Genomic DNA, 24604 nt, shown 5'->3' on the forward strand with positions numbered 1-24604 from the left:
TTTAAAGTGCAGCCACACTTCATTGATGCATTAATCCTCATTAATCCTTTTGGATATGTTTTTCTTTTATGTTTATCGTGAACATTGTGCTTTGTAGCTTCAGTCGAAAACTATATTCAAACAACGCGGGAGAATCGCAGCTACATTTCAAAAATGTTCAAATGATTTTTATCATAATTAGTGAGTTTACTCCTTAAGCTCCTGGTTTTATATGTCTAATTATTTGCCTGGTTGCTTGAGATTGTAAATCCGACTTTACTGTACAGTAAAGGCTATAAAACTGTAAAATCATACTCAACAGGGGACGTAAATCCTTTAAATATCCGAGCTATGTCCTATATAATATCACAGAATATTTCAGCACCTTCACATGGCTTTAAATGTAAATTTTAAGCCTTTATTTCTATTCACCATGTAACACTGTTAAGAAATGTTTCTATCTAGCAGACACAGCGCCTGTCAGATGGAGACATTAAGATAAGCTGCGAACACAAATCTGTTTCGCTTCCTACTTTTTAAACACGGACTCAGGTGCGTTACGCACGCACAGATAATTGATTTAACACCTTTTAACGCGCTGTTTAATAATATCAAATCAAAGGATGTTGTAGCCTATAAACCCAAAGATAATAGATTAGAAATGTAAGCTTTTATATTGCCCACATCCAGATCAATTAATGTTACATTAATATTAATTTGATCTTCTTGAATTAAGGCCACGTGAGTTAACATAAGGGAAGAACCAAAATAAGTAGATCCACTCTGCATAATGAACAGGAAAAGCTTATTCTTCCTTATTGGCCTCTCATGGCACGTTTGCTTTGAACCCCCCAAATTAAACTAACTGAACAAAACAAGTAGAAATCATGGTAGTCTGCTTGTGTCATGGCTATAAATGGCATTTAATTTAAGAAGTAATATTTATAATTAAAACAACACATTAACATAATCACTGCATATTTAAATCAGTCTGAAAATGAACTCTAATGTATATTAATGGAGCAGGGTTTATCCTCCAACACATCCCTGCTACATGACCGCTCCTCCACTTCCGAGGATAACTCAACTCTCTCTCTCTCTCTCTCTTAGCCCGGCCCCCTCGGTGCCCTCTGTCCATTGGTGTCTTCAGGGTCTCTCTCTCTCTCTCTCTCTCTCTCTCTCTCTCTCCCCCTCCGCCCCCTCCCCTTCCATAGGTAGTCCATAATGACTGTCCATTGGTTTTTATTATGGCTTGTCCCCCTCCCACTGGCCGGCTTCGCCCTGCCCATGTTTTGTATGTCTCAGTCGGTCCATCTCCTGACGTTCAAGTTCGCAGGAACGTCACGTCCGCACTTGAACTTGCAGCTCAGGGGGGCTTCGCCGTACCCCCATCACTCTCTCTTTTGCGAAAAAGTCATGAAGAGGTCCGCACAGCCCGTAGCGCGCTACGCCTCACTCTCTGTATGATCTGCAGTTCATTTTTTGTTTTGTTTTGTTTTTTTTCTTTTCCTATTTGGATGTCAGACGCATCAATGAAGATATTTCATTTGGAGTCTACCTTGTAGGAACGGATTTCCCAATGTGAACTCAGCTGAAAAGCCGCCACTGAACCAACATGTCTCGCCGCAAGCAAGGCAAACCCCAGCACTTGAGCAAACGGGAGTTTTCGCGTAAGTGGAGATAAATCGCATTTTTGACTTAATTTAGCTGCCCTTGTCTTTCAACCAGCCACCTCTTGTTTCTTGTCGTGTGGGGCAACTTCCTTGGGGAATGTTGATAGGTAGTGATACGACCACGGACGGAGCCGCCGCTGTCCTGCGTGAAATGACAAAACGCAAACATATCCAAGACTCCAGGTTATTTTAGACTGATCGTGAGATCATCTGCTGGAAGTTTTGAAACAGGGTGACAGAGAGGGTCAACTTGTGTTGGTTAACGTGTTGTATAACGCTGCCTTCAAGGTTTCTTTCGCCATTAAAGGGCATGCATGGGCTTTATGGCCAGAGACCTTTGGATAAATGACGGCAGCCCAAGCGGACTACCGCTGCTGCTGCCGCTGCTGCCCTCCGCTGATAAGTTTTCAGGTGTAGCGTGTAAAACTGTTTCACAACAACACCCCGCACTCTTCTTTTTGTAGTTAAAGTTTACATGGGGTTGAGCTGCTTTGGACACGGGGAAGTGGTGTTTACATGCCCACTTTCCCACAGCGCAGAGACCTCGTGTGCGTTAGAAGGAATATAGTTTCTGTGCCACAAATTCCTCTCAGCTGCTGTTCAAACACAGTGTTTACAACGCGCTCCAGGTTACCTGTTATCCACAGATATATGCTGTATGTGTGCGTGATACATAAATCCACAGGAAACTCCGTGCGCGTACCCTGTTTTACAACTATAAGAGAGAGGAAACCAGGAAAGTCGTTTTACGCGCGTCTGTGATAAAATTGCAGGGCATTGATTGAGATTGCACAATATGATTTCCGCTCTGTAGAGATACATTTATGTTTGCAGAGGAATTATTTCCCACAATCGCTCTGCTCACAGAAGGAACTGCTTTATTTGAACACCTTCACGTGCGTCAGTGAATGCGGAGACGTCTCCAAATATACAAGATTGTTATAATTTAAGTTTTAAGTGGAGATTAGGAGCTCATCTGTTTCCTTTGTCCTTAATTATTTTTGTCGTAAATGTGTCTCTGCATGCTGTTCCCATTTGGGCTGAAACCAATTACGCTCTCGCAACACGTATGCCTTCATTTGTCGGATAATTGTCAAAAGGTTTGTCAGTGGGGGGCGCAATATGATTGTAGTCCTGTAGGCCACTTATGAACTTGAACTTGATCCACTTTATCCCTGTGCTGCTTGACCAAGCGCACGCAGAGGATCGTTTCAACAGAAATAAGTGATTTTATATTTCATCTTTATTCCAAAGCTCATGTGGTTTCTAAAGGAGGTAAAAGAAAGTGAAGTGTTCAGTGAGAAAGCAGATAAAATATATTTTAAAGACAAGCAGCTCAGAGTCTGTTTGGAGCAATTTACACAAAAACATATTTTTAAAAACTTGGCAGAAGTTTTATTTATTTAGCATTTATCATTTTTACTTTTGTCTCTGACCCAGATCCCTTGACTTCAGTTGTATCTAGTTTGACATAATAATTATGTTTTTATGTATTCAATTAATTCGAGCAACAAAATGCTGCACACTTTGATTGTTTTTGTTTTGTAGCCAATGTGAGCTGTCATGTAGCAAAAGGACACTTAATTACATATTTATACGGATACATTTTTTTTTCTTTTAAATCCCCTCCTGCCATTTTTCAGTAAGTGAGTTGAAATGTAGTTATTGATCCTCTGATTTAACAGAGAGTCCAAAATAGTAAAGGAAGAGGCCTAATGATTCCAATGAAAGTGAAACAGATCTGCTCCTGTAGCCCAGTGGGAAACACTGACCTAAACTACTTTAAATTCTGACGCAGTCAGATGTCTGAAAAAAAAAGGATTATATTTTAGTTTTCAAAGTTATTCACATCACTCTTGCGTCCCATCAAAATGAGATTATTTGGTTTGAAGAAAATCTTTCCACCTAACCCAACCTCACACACCTCGCCTATGTCCGTGGCATAAGCTGGTTAAGATAAGCTCCAGCAAAATAGGGGCAAATTCCCTCATCTTTAATGCGGTTGAACATACAGGTAACAGTGCCTATCTTGCATAGTCCCTCACCACCTTCTCGTCTGACCCGACACGGAATTAAAGGTTGAACCGGCGGCAAGAATTCATCACATCTTATCTCAACATCCCAGTCGGGGCGCCCAATGTCGTTTACCGTGTGGCTAGATTACTTCTTTTAAAATGCTCTCTCTCCCTCTCTTCTCGCTCCCTCTCTGTCGGTACTTCAGGGACCTACTCCACATCCAACCCCTCAATGTCTAACCTTGGTTCACGAGATCCCAGCACTTTTAACGAAATGGGGTCCAATCATCTTGAACTCAAATTAGAATCTATTTTTTGATTCTCAGAGGTGTTAGGTTCATTAAAAAAGCGAGATTGGCAGCACAATAAAGAGGGTCAAGCAACTTAATCGTTTGGCTGCTGCCTGCAAGCTGAACGTGTCAGTCCTTATCGAAGTAGTCTGTGTGCTCGTTCTTTCTCTCTTTCTTTCTTTTCTAAAAATCTTTTTATACACATTTTACAACCTGACCTTATTCCTGTACATGTCTGCATACATTGTGGCAGTGTCAGACTCAGTAACGTGCCTTTCCATTGCCTCTGCTGGCACATTTGTTTACAAGCTCTACAGAATCACTACCTGTCACTGAACTATATCTCACAATCCTTTTTCTCTTGTCTCCCCCATATAGCCGAGCCGCTGTCGGGTGTTTTACCAGAAGAAGACTCTCAGGACTCCCCCAGGCTGGGAGTGGCTCAGGGTGAGCCCCTAAAAGGGGACCCAGACCTGCTGACCTGCGGCCAGTGCCACTCCCGCTTCCCCCTGGCTGACATCCTGCTGTTCATTGAACACAAACGGAGGCAGTGCCACGGGAGCCTCTGTACGGACAAACCTGTGGACAGGCCACCATCCTCCCCGCTTGCCTCACCCCTCTCCACATCCTCCTCGCACTCGCGGACCCACCATCAGCACCCGCGGAGGGTGTATCACCCCGTGGAGGTGGCTGTTCAGGTGTCGCCGCAGGATGAGGATTGTTTATCTGCACCCTTGCAAGGAATAATCCCTAAGCAGGAGAATATCACAGGTAAACACAGTGGGAGCTTAAAATGGTTTCCTCGCAAGAGTAAGCAAATGAGCAAGAAAAAAAAAAGATGGGATGTGTGTGGTTGAAGTGAGTGTTTAAGGTTTAAAGGTGTGCAGTGGGGTCACGCTTTGCAAGGTTCGCAGAGAGTTTATTTAAATAGGGAGCAAATGCTTCCTCAGATTTCCTTTTGCTTTTACTTCTAGTAGTATGGATGTATCCAATCTGCATAACCAGAGTGTGAAATATCTGCCGCTGCATTTAGGAGCTGTGAATCTCCCTCAGCTGAGCCATGAACCCACATGAAGACCAGCAGTCCTGAAAATGATTGTGAGAAAGGGAAACATTTGCAGATAGTGAAGAAGACACACACGGAGGCAGACAAAGAAACTCATTATGAAAGAGAGAGAGAGAGAGAGAGAGGGAGAGAGAGGGAAAAAAAGATGGATTTCTTTTGGTTTGTTGCTGCATCACAGATGTGCTCAAATCCTGTGGCCTCCACATTCTCTCTCATGTGGTGGTGAGAGATGTATCTCTATCCCTCCCTGGCTTATTACACCGCCATATCTCTCCTTCCCTCAAATATGCGCCTGCGAAGACTCACTCTGATGCTAAAATTAAAAAGAGATAGAAAAGAATGTAATTATGCCGAACTGTCAAGGAAGACGCGTTTATTTGAGGAACCCTACAGCCACTAATTGTCAGTGTTTTCCTTGATTTGAGTAATTAAGGACTTCTTAAGGCAGCAGGGTTGTTGTTTGTCCACCGGGGCTAAATGAGGCTGTAGTGAAAACATGAGTCGCTGTGCAAACAAGCGTGGGTCCCTTATGACTAGTTTTACAGAGCGGGGTTTGATTTTTACCAGCCTATTTTAATGTTTATTAATTTCCTTTAACAGATCCGATATTGCGTGCCAGATTGGGCTGATTGTCGGGGCAGTTGTGATTTAATTTGGAGCCGGTTCACGCTAAATGTGCAGAGAGTCAATAGACTCAATAATGTTCACCACTGTACTGTATTAGTCCGTGCTACAGCTTTGCAGATGGCATTGTGAAGAGACCACTGTTATCTGTTGTTAGCTCGCCTATCCACTGTCACACAGAATGACCACTGTTCATTAGTGTGCAGTTTGTTAAACATCTGCCCAGCGTATGAGCACACGCACACGCGTCCTCAGGCGCATCCAACATGCCTCTTGGCCTTGTCAGCTGTTCGAACGTGCTTTTCTTTGCTCATTTAGATCGTCATGCAGTGGAGTTCACATGATATCATAAGGTCACTAGCACTGTGAGCGGAGCTTTATTTATCGGCCTTATGTCTCTTGGCATTGTGTAACAGTCGGGCTTTTCTCTGTTTTGTAATGAAGAGATTAATTTGGATGTATGTGGACGGGGGTCGTGTCCTGTAGTGGCACGTCATCTGATTGCGTTATAACCCTGTTATAACATTTCCGAGAGAAAGAAACACGAGTGTGTGAGGTCAAGATTACAGATAAAGAAAAGGATAAACCTGCCACAGATTTGAGGTAAAACAGTAGATGCGGCCAGTGTGCAGGAAAGAAAAAACACACACACACACACATCAGTCACGTGTGCATAAAAGCCAGCCCCTCTCTCCCCACCCCCCCCCCCCCCCCACCCATCTCTGTTTTGTGTGTCCAAGATTGATGGATCCAGACTGGCAGTGCCAGCGCGCCACCCCGTATCCCATATGCTAGCTGCCATGTTCTCTCGCCCTGCTCAGTTAGAGGCTGACACTGAGATGAGGCATCTCAATACATACTGTCCCTATACACTGTATCTCTGCCACCCCGGCTTCAAATGAATGTGACCCCTCCGCTCCCCACTCTCCTCTTGAAATGTCATTTGACGCATATGGATTTCTGTATAGACAGCAGCTTATACAGATGGCGGCTTGGGCTAGGTTTAGGAAAGAAGCTGCTGGACTGAAGGAGCCTGACACCCTGGATGGCTGAACTTGGAGGTGGTGGGGGGTGGATGGGCGTCGGGGGGGGGGGCCAGTTGTCTGTAATACACCCAGAGCTGGAGATGAGGCTGTGCCTCTCGGTCTCCGTCTTTGGGACAGCTGAGGCCGTCTGGGAGTCTCATGGCTGCAGCTGGGGCTAGGGTCTGCAGTCTGGAGCTCTGGGCTGTTAGAAGAGGGCAGAGCAGCCTGCGTGCCATCATTTGCATGATAAACAATTTAAGATATGCATAGGGACACCGGAGCTTGTCTCTAGATTATGGATGGCCCAGAAAAAGAGCAGATGACGGTTTCTCACACAAACTATGTGACTGGATTTATTCCGCAGTAAATAATCACTATTAAACTTGCATACTGGTGAAGTAAATTCATAGTTTTTATTCACGTTTGCATTCATTGTTCCGTGGGTCTAAATGTGGTTGTTATCAGTGCAATAAATGATTGTTTGGTCTTCCTACTTTGAGTAATTGGAGCAAGATGCTTTTCATTGTTATGATTTAGGACACACAGCCGCACTGCTGTATGTAGGCTTTATCATGTCCTACATACCATAATTAGTATTTTTACAAATCGTTTCTCCTCACTACATTTTATGAGTGTGGTACCACATTCTTGTGCTTGTATTGCTACATTACTGTGTCCTGTATTTATCCATCCCAGCATTAGCTCCTCTTGCATTCTCACCGGTGTAGCCATGTGTGTTAATGAGGCCATTGTAGCCGCTCAAATCGACCACCATCTCACACTTCTGCCTCTTTCCAGTGCACTGCCTCTATTGTAACCTGGACTCTGAATCGATACTGAGTTAATTATGGCAGCCACCTTTCCCCCTTTTTTCTTCACAAGGAGGAAAACATTCTAACAACGGAGCCATATTTCTTGTAACACCTCTCTGTGGTTGTAGCATGTCTTCCCGCAGCAGCTTGCCTGTCCTGTTTGTCCCTGTGTGTTGTGGAGACAAAGGTATTTAGCAGGCTCTGTATTGGCACTGTGCCACCTTTCTCCAAACCACCAGCCCCCCCGCCCCACTCATAAGCGCACACGTATACACACTGGGTATCTGAACTTGGGGGCTGGGCAGTGCATGGAGTGTGTGTGTGTTTGTGTGTGTGTGTGTGTGTGTGTGTGTGTGTGTGTGTGTGTGTGTGAGCGGTGGGGGCGAGAGGCTCCTTGGTAGTGATATCTTTTTCCTGTGGCTAGTGTGTGCATATGGGTCGCTTTGTAAGTGCACATGTGGTGTTGTGCCTTTGTTTTCGGTGATCACTTTAATTGATACTGAAAAGGCACAGATGCATGCTATTGTAATTATTGGACACCAGCTAATATTTTTACCATAAGCACTCCATTGTCTGTAAAAACTGACTCTAATGTGATCCTACAGTTGCTCTGGGTTTTGATAAAACCGGTTCTATTTTTGGATGGGGGCTCCACTAAGTCTTAATGAAGGTGAACAGAAATGGTTTTAAGGAGGAATTCTTCATCCAGGACTTTTTTTTGTATTCCGAAGCCAAGCTCTAAACACCCACAAATGTTGTCGACGGAGATTCGTCAGGCTTTGTTGTTGGACTGAGTGTTAGTGGCGCTGAAGTCTAGTGGATGTTTACGTCTTGAATGTAGATGCGGTGTCAAACTAATGTACATGCACATGTGTGCACACATGTGTGTATGAGTGTGGTTTTGACCACTTAAACTGTTTATAGCTTTTCGTGTGTTTAGGTGTGTGTGTGTGTGTGTTGGGCTGTTTGTTAAAGCTTTACTACTCTGGGCGTGCAGGCTGAACATGAAAGGGTCTTTGACTTGGCAAGCTTTGCCTGAGGACACCCCTCTGTGGACCATGCCAGGCCAGACTTGGCACAGAGCGCTGGGCCTGGGGGACGGGCTGGGCCCTAAATATTTGTGTGTTTGTATGTGTGTGTGTGTGTGTGTGTAAAGGAGTGAGGCAGAGGAGGTGTATCTATGTGTTAAAGCACATTTTTGCGGGTTTAGGAAGCAGGACTTATGTTGAGGTGGATGCTATGTGTGTGACTGACAGTGGGAGTGTGTGTGTGTACTTAAGGGTAGGTATGTGTGTGTGTGTGTGTGTGTGCTGTCCTCAGGGCTCCTGGCTTGAGCTTCCTGTGTCTCTGTTTGTCTTCTAACAACCTCGGTACCACTGCCTCAGGCCATTCAGGTGGAGGCTAGCTCAAGTATGCGTACACACAAGGACACACACACATGCACACGTACACATAAAAAGAGGTTCGCACAAATACATGCACCCACCCACAAATGTACATAGACACACACCTGTTTTATGAACACAACAATGCGTCCCCCGCCCTGATTTACAGATGCACACACACACACACATGTGCAGTGTAAACCCCCTCCTGTGAACCTGTGTTTTGTCTGTAATAAATGTGCTGTGGAAGAGGCCCTGTGATGTGTTGTGAGTTGACAAGATCTGTCAGAAACATATGATACTTATTTGAGCCCCCTCCCCTCTGTTTTCCCTCTCCTTTCTTTTTCTCTGTGTCTCTCTATCTCTTTTACTCCGTCTCTCACTCATACTCTCTCACCACGCGTCGCTCCAGTAGTTTGTCTCGAGGGACTGGAAACTCTAAGTTTTGGCTACATTAGCGTGTCTGCACCTCTTAAAGGCTTCCAACATCCACTCTAGAGCTCATTCTCACTCTCACAGATTTGGCTGCAGAGCAAGCCAGAAAAGAAACACACACACACACACACACACACACACACACACACACACAGTTGCTGCCTCTTTCTAATCCCCTCTACCTACTGTCAAACGAAGCTATACGACAGAAACAACCTTGTTTGTCCACAGCCGCGTCACGCAGGATGAAGAAGTATCCTCAGAAATAAGCGTGTCCTGCCTCTGTCCTGTCAATAGCGTGGCAGGCAGTCACATCACAGGGTCAGGGGTCATCTGACAGCGTCAGGGCCTGTCACGCCAGCCGCCGGCTTCACCACCTGCAGGTTAATGACTTTATTTTTAGACAGAACAGAAACAGAGAAGAAAAAGTGTCTTTGATACAGCTGTAGCTCAGGAAGTGGCGGATGAGTGCAAAAAGGACTGGAGTGGTATTTTAGGAAGTAGGCAGGTTAGTTTGGGGTGAGAATGAGAACAGAGGTTTTAACAAGGTAATTTTCTTTCTTTTTTTTTCTAAAAGATAAACCTTTTTTTGCTTTAAGCCTTCATTTAGGTCACTGACTGAAAGTGATCCAGATTTTTAGTATTTTGAGTGTGTATCGCATTATCACATCCTTTATAACTATTCACTATGTCAGCTCAACCTCGGCTGTTCCTATTGTGACTGTAGTGTTTAAAGCTGTGGTGCTGAAGGACTATTGCTTTGTCTTTCTCACACCCATAGTGATAATGCTGAGGCCATGGGAGAGACACAATGACGAAGATGTCATGTTAGTCTGAACCCACTGATTCTGGTCACTATCTGTCTTCCTTCTCGCTATCTGTCCCACTGCAGGTCCCAGCCCTGGGCTTGGTCTGTCAGTATGAGTGTGTCAATGGGTGTGTGCGAGTCTGTTTGTACCTTTTGTATATGGGTGGGTGGTCGTCTGAAGCGGTGTCTCGCCAGCCTTATCTCGACCGGAGAGATACAGGACAGAGAGGGCCCCTCTCTGTCTGACGTTGCACTTGTGAAAAGTCACAGTCCTCTGTCTGTGTGTGCATGTGTGAGAAAGAGTGCTTTAGCATGCACATGTACATGCAAACCGCGTCTGCCGCTGCACTTTTTCATGAATGTATACTAATAGATTGCTGTATTCCTCGGAGGGTTTTCTGTTCAAAAGCTCATTCCCTCCTAATCGCTCAAGTTAACGGTACATTTGATCTTAGATTCAAATCCCTCGTCTTTTAAACCGTGATCAGATGATAGGGGCCTCATTCATTTTTAAGAGACTCTTAATTTGGTTATTAGAATCACTTTAGGCTATATGGTGGGATTGGTGTACCGCCGTTTGCCGTGCACAAAAGCAGGCAGGCACGAGTTGGCACTGCAATTGAACGACACTCACCGTCATCATTTATGCAAGGATGCATGCACACACACATACTTACACCTCCACTCCTTCCCCCAACACCAAACTGACCCCCAACCCTCATCGCACACAGACACCCACATACACACACGCTCATAAATGCACACTCCTGTCCCAGGCACCCTTTACTTTTGCAGGCTGAATCTCACTGATAACATGCTGGCGCCCTCATTTAAATTTGAAGCGCTTCTTTAATCTTCAAAGGCCTGATTGCTTTATGAATATGCATGGACTGAGCTGACTCTCAGTTCATTACCTTGTTGTAAATTCTAATGACCATTAGGGCCCCGCGCGGTAATTGCCAATTGTTTTGCATTTTTGATTAGCCCATTACTGGAGCGCATTCTGAACATGTCTGCCCTGCTTGCCTGCCAGGCCACGGCAAGAAGAAGAAGGAGGGAGGGAGAGATGTGGAGGAGAGAAAAGGGAGAGAGTGTGTAAGGGAAGGTGGTGTGAGGGGTGAAACACGGTCTAGGCCACGTACATTTTGAAAATTTTGTTTAGGGAGGATAGTGGGGTGAGCTAGAGGGGGATGAAGGAAGAAATGTAGAACTGTATGTTCCCTAAACAACAGCCTGTTTCTGCAGAGCTTGAGTGCAAGAGCGTGTACCTGGCTGCTCTTATGTCAGCATGTGTATTTGTTGACTGTGTGCGTGGATGTCCGCCTGACTGTGTGTACATGTCCAAGTTTTGCATGCTATCCGGTGAGGTGGATGAAGTGGGTGGTGTGCTGGGAGCGGTGGGGTGGTTCTGGTAGTGCATCCCAATGCACGCCGTGCCTGGGACTTATGAAAGATTGATGGCTCCTAGCAGAATGGCATCGCCCTTCTACAACTTGATAACATCTAATGGATAATTTAGCGCTCTAAAACCGGCAGGCCGGTCCCCCTCTCCAACAGGCAGGAGAGGACAGCAGCTGCTGGGCTTTTGGGGCCGCTGTGTGCCGAAGAGAGACATCAGGACAAGCAGAAAGAAAGGGAGTAAAAAGGAGGAGGAGAGAAAGAAAATGCGTTTGAGTGCTAGTCTCTTTCTCCTGCCAAGAGTGAGCTTGTGGTGTCACAATTGTTAGCCAGGAAACTCTCTGGCCCGTTCACTACGTGCACCATAACTTGTAAATATTCCTGACAATTCCAACGTTATGAGCTCTCTGTCATTTTGCATGATTTCTGGAATTCTTCCAGCATAGGTCAAGTAGAGACAAAGCAACAGCAATAAACAAGTTTAATTAAATTAGATTTGAATAATAGAAATAAGAAGATAAATAATGAATGCCAAAGGTTAGGACATAGTTTCCCCACCACAGCAACAATGGCACTGAGCTGAAAAACATGTTGTTTCTAGATGCTGCAGAGGTTAGCATTGTAGTCCCCAAAATAGTATTTATTGTTGTTTTATTGCCAAACATACTCTATATCTAATCTGTCCTCATTTATATAAAGAGGGTAGCCAAACTATTAGTAGAATAATACCAACAGGATCAACCGCACCACAAACTGACCACAGCATATCCAGAACTTCACAAAAGATTTATAGCAGAGATGTTTAATTAGAATGCATTAGTTTTTGCTACAGTGTTGTGCATTAAAAAAATTTAAACTTCATGTATCACTTTGTAAAGTTTCTATCATTTAGTCGGCCTGTGACAATCGCTCTTCCTCTGTCGTGTCCTTATTTTCCTACTTTGTGCAGCATTGCTGCCACCTGTAATGAGCAGAAAATAATGCATGGAATACCACATCACTTGGGAAAACACCTGCCACTGAATATTTCCATATTGCAGACCTGTGCTTGAATGCCGAAAAAGGCTAGCTACATAATTGAATCCATAAATGTTTCAGGATCCATGTATGAAAGGAGCTTCTCTCTTTGTTTCTCCCCCTCTCTCTCTCTGTTTCGTGTACCATTCATGATCTCCATAGCGTTTACACACAGCTCCTAGGCCTACTGTCAGTCTCTTATTCCCCAACTATTAAGCTGTTGACAGTTTGGTTAATCGTCCCGCAGTTTGACTTCAGGGGAATCGGAGAGGGGTCAGCGGAGTCCGTCTCCGAGGTGTGGAGAGAAAGTGGCCTACGCGTGCGTACTGTTCTTCGCTCCATGGCATTCCTTCATGACGCGAGTTTGTCTCGTTTTAACAGGAGAGGGGGGTGCGTTGGCAGAGGAGAGCTTGGGGGTGTCTTTGCTCTGGTCTTGGGTGGGTGGGGGGCACACAATGGGTAAATTGTCCAGCTCGGGATCAGCAAGTAGCTAGTCAGGGTTAGTAGGCTTGCTGGCTGGTCCAGCCTGTGTTGTTCACACGCACACACACACACACACACACAGATTGAGAGAAAGACATAGCAGCAGCAGCGGCAGCAGCAGCAGAGTCCGCTATGGCCAAAGGAGTCTAAGGCAGACAGCATGATAGATGGCTTTGTTAAAGGGTCCCAGGGTGTCCCCTGAACTTGAAGCACTCTGTTTATCTTGAATAGGAGAAGCACAGAGTGTTGGGGGGCAGTGGGGAGGAGGAGGAGGAGGCGGAGGAGGAGGAGGGGGAGGAGGAGGAGGAGAAAGGGAATGATATAGCTTTCAGGGGAAGGGAGAGAAAGGGAGAAGAGGAGGAGGGAGAGGGAGAGTGAGGGCCTGTATCTGGGCAGGCCTGGCTGGGGGTTGGGGAGGTTAAGGGGGGGGTCGTGAACAGGCATGGCTGCTGGAGAGACAGAGGGGAGGGAAAGAGGGGGGATGGGGCAGCTCTCCTAGTAGCTGTCCATTAACAGATGAACTTGGCAATGGTCCAAGCCTCAAAGGTCTTGGGAGACAGGCTCACACACATGCACATACAGACACACACATGGATGCACACTTCCCTGGTACCTGCTGACCGTGGATGGAATGCCACCATGGTTCTTTTTTGTCCAGAGGCGAAAGAGGACACGTCTCTGGTTCACCTATGTCAGAACCAGTTCAGACCGGTTAGCCAGCCAGGCCCAAGGAGGCAGACGGACAGGCCACGTTGCCCGGCCCTCCTCTCTCTCTCTCTCTCTCTCTCTCTCTCTCTTTCTCTCTCTCTCTCTCTTTCTTTCTCTCTTCTCTCTCCAGCTTGCCTCCTCTCGTCCTCCTCCTCTGTTTTCCAGGCTTTAGACGAGGAAACAGAGAGAACCTCTAACCTGAGGGCACAGGACAATGCAGAGGAGAGAAAAAAGAAGCGAGGGAGCGTGGGAACAAAGTGAGAAACGAAAGGATCCGGTCATAAACAGGGTGGGAAAAGGAGGGAAAAGTGTTTGGTTGTTGTTGGTGCTCTCCTCTTGATGGGGCAACATGAGCTTAACACCGCCGCTGCTATTGTGTACTGAAAACATTACAGCAAACATGAGAGTGGTGAAAACTGGGGGAGAGAATTTGATATGGAAGATGTACATAATGGACTGTTGTGCCGTGTGGACGAGAAATATTCTATTTGTGTCAGCTTATCACGCATGGATCCATACATCATATATGTACACATGTGGCAGTAATGGAAATCGTGTCTGTGAATGTGTTTGTGTCTGTGTACGCAATAAAATATGGACGCGGCTCCTCTCCTAATTACGACTCAGATGTGTCCCTTGAGTTTTGAGCAGGCTGTTCACCATTCCACTTCAAATGCTTTCAGCTCACACACAAACCTTGCCTCGAGATGGCAGATCACAAAGCTCTGTCACTTCTGAGGAATTCGAGAAACTGAGATTTTTATCGCTGCTGGATTGTGGAAATTCTTAATTTGAGTCCTCGTTCAGGCTGCTCTATTATCTGTCTATCATCTCCATTAAAGAGTCTGTGATTGATTGCAATGTTTACCATTTTGGACATGCACTCAAGTAAAAGGGAGAGAATGTGATCACGACTAAAGCAGAAGTAAACTGCTGAAGTGAGAAAAGCGAAACTTGTGGAAAGGTTGTGTGTGAAGCTATGATGAGGTTTATGTAAGAAAAGGAGAGGATTAGGTGTCGGCTTTCCGAGCTAGCCTTGCAGGTGTCTTTCTGTCTTGCTCCCTCTGTTTCTGTCGGTCTCTACCTTGCTCTGCCTTTTTCTGTCCTCGCTCACGGCCTTGCAGTCTTTGATTATGACAAATGGACGCTAGACAAAAGACTTCAAGTTCATGTGCAGCTGTGGAGATGCTGATTCATCTTGTATTAAATATCTTCATATTATTCATTTCTTTTGATTTTTTTGAAGCGAGGCGTACATTAATGTATGTAAAGGTGTGATGAATGTGTAAACGTCTTCTCATTTGATCTGTGGGGTTGGGCATTGAAAGGTGTCAAATATCAAAAGTTGGTTATTTCTAGGCTTGTTCACTTATTCTTTGACCAGATGTGTCCTGATCTAAATCAGGAAAACTTATGTCAAGTCGTCAGTTGATATTCACGCATTGAGCAAAAACAATACCCGGCTCTGTCCACAACCTATAGAATAACTGGGTGTCTAAACCTACCAAAATCAAACGACATCTGGTGCATCGTGGTTATTGTTTGTGCTAGGCCTCCTACCCACATGTGAACTTGAATCCAGGGACAGTTGTAATACATCTTGTGTCAACCAATGGAGCTAGTTTTTATGTATAAATTCATCACATGCATGCTGCAGGGCAAACATGGATAATGTATGTTTGCGTGTCTGTGTGTGCATGTGTTTATTGCATGTGTGTCCCCATGTAAATGCATGCAATCCTATTTGCATGTATTTCACACATGCTCACATTAATTTGTTATTTATAAAGAAGCTTCTTCTTTTCATCTTCTCTTTTCACGTGCTCTTTTCTTCCAGCCTTCCAGCTCTTGCTCTATTTCTCAGAAACACGTTTTTCTTTTCCAAAACTAACTCTTGCATTGGCTACTTTAGTGTCGAAGCCAACTAAATATCTCGCTTCTGTGTGTGTGTGTGTGTGTGTGTGTGCGTGTGTGTGTGTGTGATGATGGCTGTTTTTATAATGCCCCCCTGCAAATTTGCATATGTATATGTGCAGATTGTATGAGAAGAGCTCTCACACTTAGAGCAGTTGGATGGGGAGGGCGATGGGGGCCGTTGCAAGGGTTGTGTGTATGGTTTATGTGCGTGTGTGTGTGTTGAAGGGGGGGGGGGTGTTGGCGCTTTCACCCCCCCCCCAGACAAAGCCGGCCACTACTCCCAGATGGTAGTCTGCTCTCTTCGGCCATGTGTCTGGTTGTATGTGTGTGTGTGTGTGTGTGTGTGTGTTTATGGACAGAGACAGATACAAAGACGGAGAGAGTGAGAGAGAAATTTGCAAGTGAGACTTTGTGTGCGTGAGATTCAGACAGAGGATGCTGATGGAGGGACACAGGAGTGTGTGTGTGTGTATGTGTGTGTGTGTGTGTGTGCATGCACATGTGCATATATGTGAAGAGTGTGAGACTTTATGGACATACACAGCATGTAACATCCCTCAGATGGCTTTGCATGATGTGACTAAAAGTGACCCCGTGTGGTCTCTTCCATGTTGTCTGTGCCTTGTTCAAAATGCATTAGAATACATAATGCAAGACAGATGGACAAAGAGAGAGACGGGTAGGAAAAGAGAAGGTGTGGATTGAGAGATGAACTGACAGACAGATAAAGGGGAAGGGGGGGGGGTAGGTGAAGGACAGAGGTAAGCATTGGTAATTCTTTGTCTTAATGGTTAGAGATGCCCATAGATGTCTGGCTAATGGGGTCAGCATTAAAGACCAGGCGTCAGGATTATGTTTACATCAACTGTCTGCTGGACAGTGAAACAATGAATGGGTTGGTTGTCGTTTATTTTAGAGATCATGTGATTGATTTTCAGATGAAACTTGAAGAAGAAGAAAAAGGTTGCACTAATGGCCTCTTAGGACATGGCTCAAAGTGCAGTGCACATTATGTTTATATTGTGAGCATCTTTTTCCAATGACATGCTTTGTGCTGCTGTCTTTGAGGTGTCAGGTGAAAAGTCCTCAGCTTGGGAAATAGCTCTAAGGGGGCAAAAGTCCAGATAGTCAATACAAAATTCCGCCTAAGGGTTCTGTCTAAATCCTGGTGTGTCCCCCCGAGGGTGTGTGTGTTAAAACAGGCCTGCAGCCCTGTTAAGAAGGGGCTATCTATTGCTTGGACAGACTCCAGCCTCTCTGACCTTGATGTTTGTTTTCCTTGTATCCCCAGACATAAACATGGCTCTTGCATCCAGACACGCAGACAGACAGGAAGTTATCCTCTCTGATGTCTTTCTCTTGCATCTTGCATCTCCTCGGTGAACACCGGGGCAGATGTGTTGGGTTTGAAAGTGTGTGCATGATCAGTACAAAGTCATATGAGCCCCCCCCCCCCCCCCCCCCCCGCCCCCCCCCCCCCCCCCCCCCCCCCTCCTTGGCCCTTCTCCTCGCTCATACCTGTCAGACTGGTTCTCTCTCTCTCTTTCATTAAAGCAAAGCCCTTCTCCTTTTTCTTGACCAGGTAGTATTTTGTTATCAGACAAGAAACCAGACTCCCTTATGACAACCCTTTACCCCATAGTTCAAAGTGCCAAGATAACCATTCTCTATTTATACCTTTATTGAGGCAAGCCCTTCTCTGCCAGCGAGCGGTCTGGCAGGGAATGCTTTCCATGCTGGACATGCCCTGTTCTCCCCAGGCTCTGGTACTGCTGTGGTCTGCCAAGTTGCAGGGCCAGATTGCCTGTAATAGGCCTGCCATTTTCCTCTCATCATCTGTCAGCACTCTGGATCCAACTGCAGGGTCCAAAGAGAACTACCACTCTCCAATTAAAAAGGTTAATTTGCCCTCGCCCATCTCTTCCGCCTCCTCCCCCCTCTACAGCTTGCTATGTCTTCATTAGCACTCATTTGTGCTTCTGTGTTGCTTTTCCTTTGAATTTTTCTTTTTCTTTCTTTCTCCTGTTGCTTTTTTAGTTAACACTGCTTTACATGGAAAAGGTAAGGGTGAATATCCATTAGCATATTTTTGTCTGAGCGGGCATGTTTTTTAAATTGTTCTCAATGGTCGCAAAGTGCCCCTTTTTTTTATAGCCTCCTCTGAGCAATTCAAGTTAAAATCAGCTCAATTTCTGATTAAACTGAGTAGCCTCAGTATAAAGGAAGCAGGAGATTAAAGAAAGAGTTCGACATTTTGAGAAATGCACTTATTCGCTTTTTTGTTAGATGAGAAGACTGATGCCACTTTAGCGAATGAGAGCGAAAAAGAGCAAAATAACAAAATGAATCATTTTTTAAAACTTTGTTGAAGTCATTTAATTGCTCTTAGTCTTAGACTTACTCGTGCTTCTAAAACAGAAGGTGATGCACTAATCATGTTTTGTAAATTACCATCTTGATAGCAAAGAATTCATTTTGCTCAACAAGGAGCAAAATTTGCATTAGGCATTACAATAATTCTAAGAATTGTTAATAATTAGACGGTGAAGAGAAAAACCTGCCAAGAAAATCTTGCCAGACAAGGAGAAACGCGTTTGACAGCTGCTGATTTATGTGGTGGACATCCTTCTTTGTCATTATGCTCACACACTGGTGTCAGTCTCTTCATCTTAAACCAAACCTGAGAGGATGGGCAGTATGCAAGTGAGACCTGCTCCTTTGGGATGAAGAGTCACTAACTTACTTTTCGTCATTTACCCCATTCAAGCAGAGGGATCCAGAGACCTGGTTCGGACAGACAGCTCCCTGTCTTTCGGTCTCTGCTTGATGCTTTGGCTTTTTCCTCGATCCTCTCAGTTCCTTCTGCTTCCCCCAGCTCACTGGTTCTCAAGCCATCTTATTATCCGAGAGGTCGAAAGAAACGGGCATCCCCTCCTCCTCCTCCTCTTCCTTTTCTTCTTGCCTTGAGCTACAGCAGTGGCATCACAAGGCAAAATAGCCCCACCCCCTCCGTCTTCCCCTCAGTTTATCTGAATAAAATGTATTTGGACATATGTGGACATGTCGCTTTGTGAACCAAAAGCCCAGGAAGGAAGCTGGCCCTAACCGCTGCCTGTACTGCTGTTTTCTGTCAGTTGCCACTGCTGTCAAAGCTCCATCCCTGTGTCAGGCTTACATGGCCAGCAAAATGTTGTGGGGCTTTTTTTGTGTTTACTTTTAAGTATCTGGCTCTTTAGGAACAGCATATTGAGTAGGCAGTTGATATATAGCATTTGTTTTTAAAGGATAATGCTGGCATGTCTACATTTTGGCTTGTTTTGTTTGTGGCTTAGATCCTAGTAGACTTTAGCCCACTTTATAGATTTACATTTTTGGCAAAAGTCATTTTATATGCCTGTGCCCAGAGTTTGTAGGGTAAAAATATGGTTCTTACAAAGCACATTTGAACATGATGCAGTAAAACAAAGTTATTGTCCGCAAGAAAAGGAGCAAATGATTTATAGAGAGAGCAGTCTTTGAATTTTCATGAATTGATTTTGTATGAAAGAAAAATTTTAAAATAAAAAGAATTTGTTTAAGGATTGGATTTGATTTAATCACATACTGCATGCGTGAGAGAGTGTGCAACTTACACAAATTAGCAGCAAATATAGACTCCGTCATCAGTTTACCATAATAAATCAGTTATAGCAGCTGCGTCGTCATCTGTTGTTAAGTATAGTGGCGTACTAAATGAAATTGGAGGTCACTCTTGGTAGTTTTAGCGATTAACATAAGCTAATGACTTGGAAGGATGAACAGGAGGTGGAGATAAAAAGGGAGAGAATGAGGGAAGAAGGGGGACGTTGTCTGCCTCCCTCACCCGCCATTAAGGGCCTGCCCCTGGACTTGGAGAGCGGGCCAGTTTCCCATGCACCGACGGCACAGGCAAGCCCTCTTTGGTTACACAAAATGTCTGCCTGTATGGCCACGGAGAGAGATATTATTAGCGTTATTTTGCCTCCGATATCTGAGAGCATGGTGCTTTTAGGCTCCGTTGTTTGAGTGGCTGACAGACACTTGAGTTTCTGCAGCAGATTAAATGAAATTTTAGCAGCTTTTTCTTGGGGCCAGGCCATAAAACCACACAAAGGAAGCAGCTGCCACTAATGTAATCTAGAATGGGGTGCTGCAGTGTAAAGCTGTCCACCACTCTTTTGTTTTTTCCTTTTTCTCCTCTCCACTGCTTTTTACACCATTCTTGACACCCTTCAACTACACCCCTTCCTCTTCAGATAATATCCTTGTTCTTTCACTGCCCTTAATTCCTCTTTTCATGAGCTACCCCTGTGTACTGCAAAGGTGATGAAACCGGACGAGAGCAATAAAGGCCATATGTTTTAAGAGCAAACATATCTTTTTATGTCTTTTTATATCTATATGGCCGTGTCAAAGGTACACGAGATAGCTGTCGGGTCGCCTCTAAAGCGTGCCCCTCTTGGGATTGTCTGTAGGCCTACACCATATCAGCTGGACATGTATGGAATGAGCATATAGGATCTTTACAGTTTGACCTTGCGCAAACCTACAAAGTTCATTTCTCGGAATGCAACACAAGCAGTCCACTGGGGTCGATGTCCCTGCGACCTCTGCGTCAGTCAGAGGTTGTCAGGCCCCTCTCAAAATGACAGGGTGGATCTTGAGAACCTGAGTTCATGTTGTCAGGGAGTGGAGTTACATTCCTGTCAGGGCTGTCATTGTATGAGTGACACTAAAGAGAGGAAGAAAAAGAGGAAAGGGTAGAGCGAGGAGAGACACTGCAGGAGTGCACAAGAACTCCCAATTATTATTATTGTTTTTTTTATTTTTTGGAGTTGACATTTTGCATCAGCGCAGCAAATTTTTTGCGTGTTGGTGATGCTTTATGTTGAGACTCCACTGTTGCCCTCTCTAAATGAAGTTTTATAGTCTGTTAGAAAAGCAATGGCACAAACATCTGGCCCATAAATCTCAGGTGGTGCTGCGGAGTGCAGCCTGAGAAACAAGCTCTACCCATCCCCTGATCAGCCATTAATCCAAATTTCCGCACTTCCACACTGACTTATTTATATGCGGTTGGTTAGCTGGTAGGCTTTCCAAGATGTAGGCATTGCACTGGAAAGTACTGCTGTGCCATTTAATGCATAGGGCAATAAACTAAAGTACAGTCGAATAAGCAAAAATATGACCCCTTTGTGTGGCTACATAATATACCGTAGTGACTGTAAATGCATGTGTATTTGCATCATGCCTGTATTGCCTCTATATACGTATGTGTAAGTATGTCCATGAGTTCATGGACCCTTCCTGTGCAGAAACGATGGCCTAAAGGTGGAGTCTGACATTCAGCCTCTCAGTAAGTCTTTACAGTACATGTGTGTGTCCTGTCCCGCAGCTGTCTGTGAATAAATCCTTCTGTCACCAAAGGCACACAGGCTTTCTTCACATATCCTGTTCAACAACTCTTTCCAAAGTCTAAAAGCTCATTTTAGCGTTTCTCTGATGCATGTATTAACTATCTCAAGAGGAAGGAATTTATTGTTGTTTTTTTGCTGACGATTCCTTGACTTTTGCTGATCCACTGGGGAAGTTTGTACCTGTTACTGTGGTCCTCCTTTGTTGTCTTAAGTCTCTATCTGTCTGCCTTCTACTTGAGCCGTCTGTGTTATTATTTTTCCTGGGTTACCTTTGCTTTTTATAGAGTCCTCATAAAAACAAGAGAATGTGTTGTGGTGTTGCACATATGCATGTATGCAACACCACACATGTTTACTTAAACCTGATGACCCAATAGAAATAGCTCTTGCCCCCCTTTTGCCACCCTCCTTTTCTGCTCCTCTGCTCCGCCTTCCCTCTTCCCTCCCCAGGGTAGGTCGCTATACCCCCCCTTATAAACATAGTGATCTATAGGAGCCCTAGACCCAGACAGATTTTTGGCATGGCTGTGCAGGTAGCATTCCAGCACGGTTTGAGATCTTAGGGCCCTAGCCTCGTTAAAAGCCTGATTTATGCTCTACAGCTGGGCACAAAGGAACCTACAGGTTGGCTACCTTAATTAATATCATGCTCACTACTGCTTGGACCTATGCATGTTCCTGACACACCTCTAGGGAGAATAAGCGGAAGGGTCCAAGTGTTGTTTTTTTAACAGGCCAGTGACAGTGTGGGTGTGAACAAGATGTAACTGAGAAGACACAGGTTAGCTATGTTAAATAGACATTGAATGATTCTCACAAGGACATAACAGTGCCACAAAGTTAAACGTATCATTAATATATACAAATTTTGCCTATAAGAATTGAGACATAAAAATGCGTCTCTGTGTGTTAACTTCCTGGTTCTATTGTCCACCATTTTACCCTCTTGGTTTGCTGTAGTGGCTGATCAGACCACATGTCTTCAATTAGTAGGCAGGAATCTGGTACGGAGAGCCTCTGAGATGAAGAATTGTGTGGAGCGTGGCCTGCCATTGCCAGGCATATGGTCCATCCATCTTATGGACTGTTATTGATGGTAAACGTTACATGTAGGTATTAACTGGGTTCCTTCACCCAGTTCTAACCCGGCAGCCTTTTCTCTGGCATGTGCAGTACAGTCTTGTGTCATCGGAAAACAATATTGTGCCCTGTAATGTACGATCCAACCTTGACTAATGTGATTTGGCAAGCGTTTGTTTGGGGCATTTTTCCAAAACATCATGTCATAGAGGTGTGGCCCTGGTTGGTATCAAGTCGAGGGTAGTTCTAGCAGTATTAGTGTCAAGTTCCAGCATCAAGCAGAGGAGCACTGAAAGAATCATTTGTAGGTCACTTGGGATATCTGACCACGTCCTCGCTCTGCCACGTCGCTTCCCGCTTCTGTCATTTTGTCATGAAGGGGCTGAATTAGGGCCGAACAGGAGGCCATTTTGCAATTTTAATCAGGATTTGGAAAGCGTCCGGGTTGAGAAGTGGCCCAGCACTGTTTTCTCCTCGATGAATTAATAATGGAATGGGGAAATGGAGGGTTGGATGAATGGATGTTGATGGGCTGGGGCATTCAGGTCTCTCTGTTAGTGGCCGTGTCCTTATAACAGGATTAGGGAACTTCATCTTAGACCTTACTGGTTATGACAATGCAGTGAATTTTACAGGGTAAGATAAGGATGAACTTCTGATAGAATCTGTTTTTATCCAAAGTCCAGACTGATCACCGCATATATAAGCACATCTCTCTCCACTTCTCTCTTCTCTGTTTCAAAGAAAAATGGATTTGTGAGCTACATCTGACCCTGAGATACCCCTCGATCTAAAGAGTCCAGCTATTGATGCTTTCTTAACCACTCGACCACCGTGTGCACAGTCACACACAGCAGATGGGACGCGTGTTAAACCCTCATCCTCCACAGCTCCAGGCCACGGGACACTCCAACACACTGGCCCTCTTGTTTTAAAGTGCCATGTCCCTCCACAATGCCTTGAGGCTCGTATGCATAACGAGCTGCTATGGTTGGCCCGAGCTCACATGCCCTGGTCCTCTCACCCTGAGGTGGTAGGACAGGGTGAAAAATAACTGCATGTTTAAATCAGTCCTTGTTCACTGGTATCTAAACGATGGTCCACGCTTGAGAGCTTCTGGGGCTACTGCAAGCGTGTTCAGGAACAAACAACTTAGGTCAATATTAGCTGTATCTTGGTGTTTTATAACAGATCCTTACTTCCGCTTGGGCATTAAAATGTGGTATTTTACTAGTGATCAAAGTGCATCTGGAAGCCCAGACCAGCCTTCAGTGCAGTCCCACAGAGATTAAGATAATGATGAGTATCTTTCCCTGTTTGGCTCCCTCTCTTTTTCCTTTGCTCGTCCTATGTGTCTCATTTTCTCTGGAAATATTATTTACAGTGACGAGCACCTCAGGCAAAGGTAGAAGAGGAAAAAAAAGACTTGTACACACTGGCCTGATAGATGGTTTTTGAGATTTACCCAGCTTTAAATGAGTGGGTGGAGAGAATGAGAGGTGTATCATGGCACAGGTGTTTACAGTACAGGTAGTGTCCCTTGGAGCTTAAGAAAAGAAAGATTTGGAGAAACAAAAAAAAAAACCTGAATAAATGATCATTGATGATGCATAATTAATGCAGATGCTTCCACATAGGTGCAATGCATAGTACAATTAAGCAATTAACATCCAGTCGTGTTTTGTGGCAGGTATAAAAATGTTGAGCAGACCCGGTTGATTTTGATTTTGCATCAACGTGGCAAGAGGAAAAGTTCATTGTTGGGGCACAGATGGCAGCTTCAGTCACAAAGACTGATCGATTGGTTGGTGTTTGAATAGGAACAGTAAGTGACATCTGTGTTTGGCGATTGTATTGCTCATACATTAGTGTGATATGTAAGAAAAAACAAGAGCAACTCTTCTTCAGGGGACTGAGAACATCAACGCAGGATGTGATCAGACTGTCAGCATCAACAGTCCGTCTACAATTACACAGAGAGGATATTATAGTTGGGCCGCAGTGCATAAACCCCTCATTACAAAGATGAATGCACATTTGAAAGTTCAGTGGTGCACGAACCATCGGCACTGGTCTACAGAGATGTGTAAAAAAGTGATACGGTCAGTGCGTGTGTGGCATAAACCGTAAACAGAAAAGAGTCCAGTGATTCTGTTATACTGTACAGACATTTTACTGCCATGGTTTGGGTACAAAAATGATGCGAATGGCAGTCACCAGATCTCAACCCCAAATCAAAATGACATGTTTGTCAGAGCTCTTCTCACCATCATCAAAACACCAAATATCTTTTAGAAGAACAGTGTTCATCCCTCCAGCAGAGTTCATCGAAGAGAATCAACCCTTGACTAAGACACTTCATGGTGTTGTTTTATTTAGTTGTTATCTGACTGTATTGGTGTGTGTGTATTTCAGAGATAAAAAGAAGTGTGTGAGAGAAACCGTGTGAAACTC

General features: G+C 44.6%; 1 protein-coding gene across 1 annotated transcript in view; it reads left to right on the plus strand.

The window, feature by feature from the left end:
• The first annotated feature begins 1211 nt into the window (after window positions 1–1211).
• The window catches only part of bcl11ab (BCL11 transcription factor A b), a 36773-nt gene continuing 13380 nt past the window's right edge, over window positions 1212–24604 (plus strand). The window contains exons 1-2 of the mRNA XM_010734188.3: window positions 1212–1649; window positions 4336–4728. Of these exons, the coding sequence (XP_010732490.3) occupies window positions 1595–1649; window positions 4336–4728 (448 nt within the window). The 5' untranslated portion in view covers window positions 1212–1594. The remainder of the gene's footprint in view (window positions 1650–4335; window positions 4729–24604) is intronic.

Source organism: Larimichthys crocea, chromosome X (assembly GCF_000972845.2).
Source record: "Larimichthys crocea isolate SSNF chromosome X, L_crocea_2.0, whole genome shotgun sequence".
Classification (NCBI taxonomy): Eukaryota; Metazoa; Chordata; class Actinopteri; family Sciaenidae; genus Larimichthys; species Larimichthys crocea.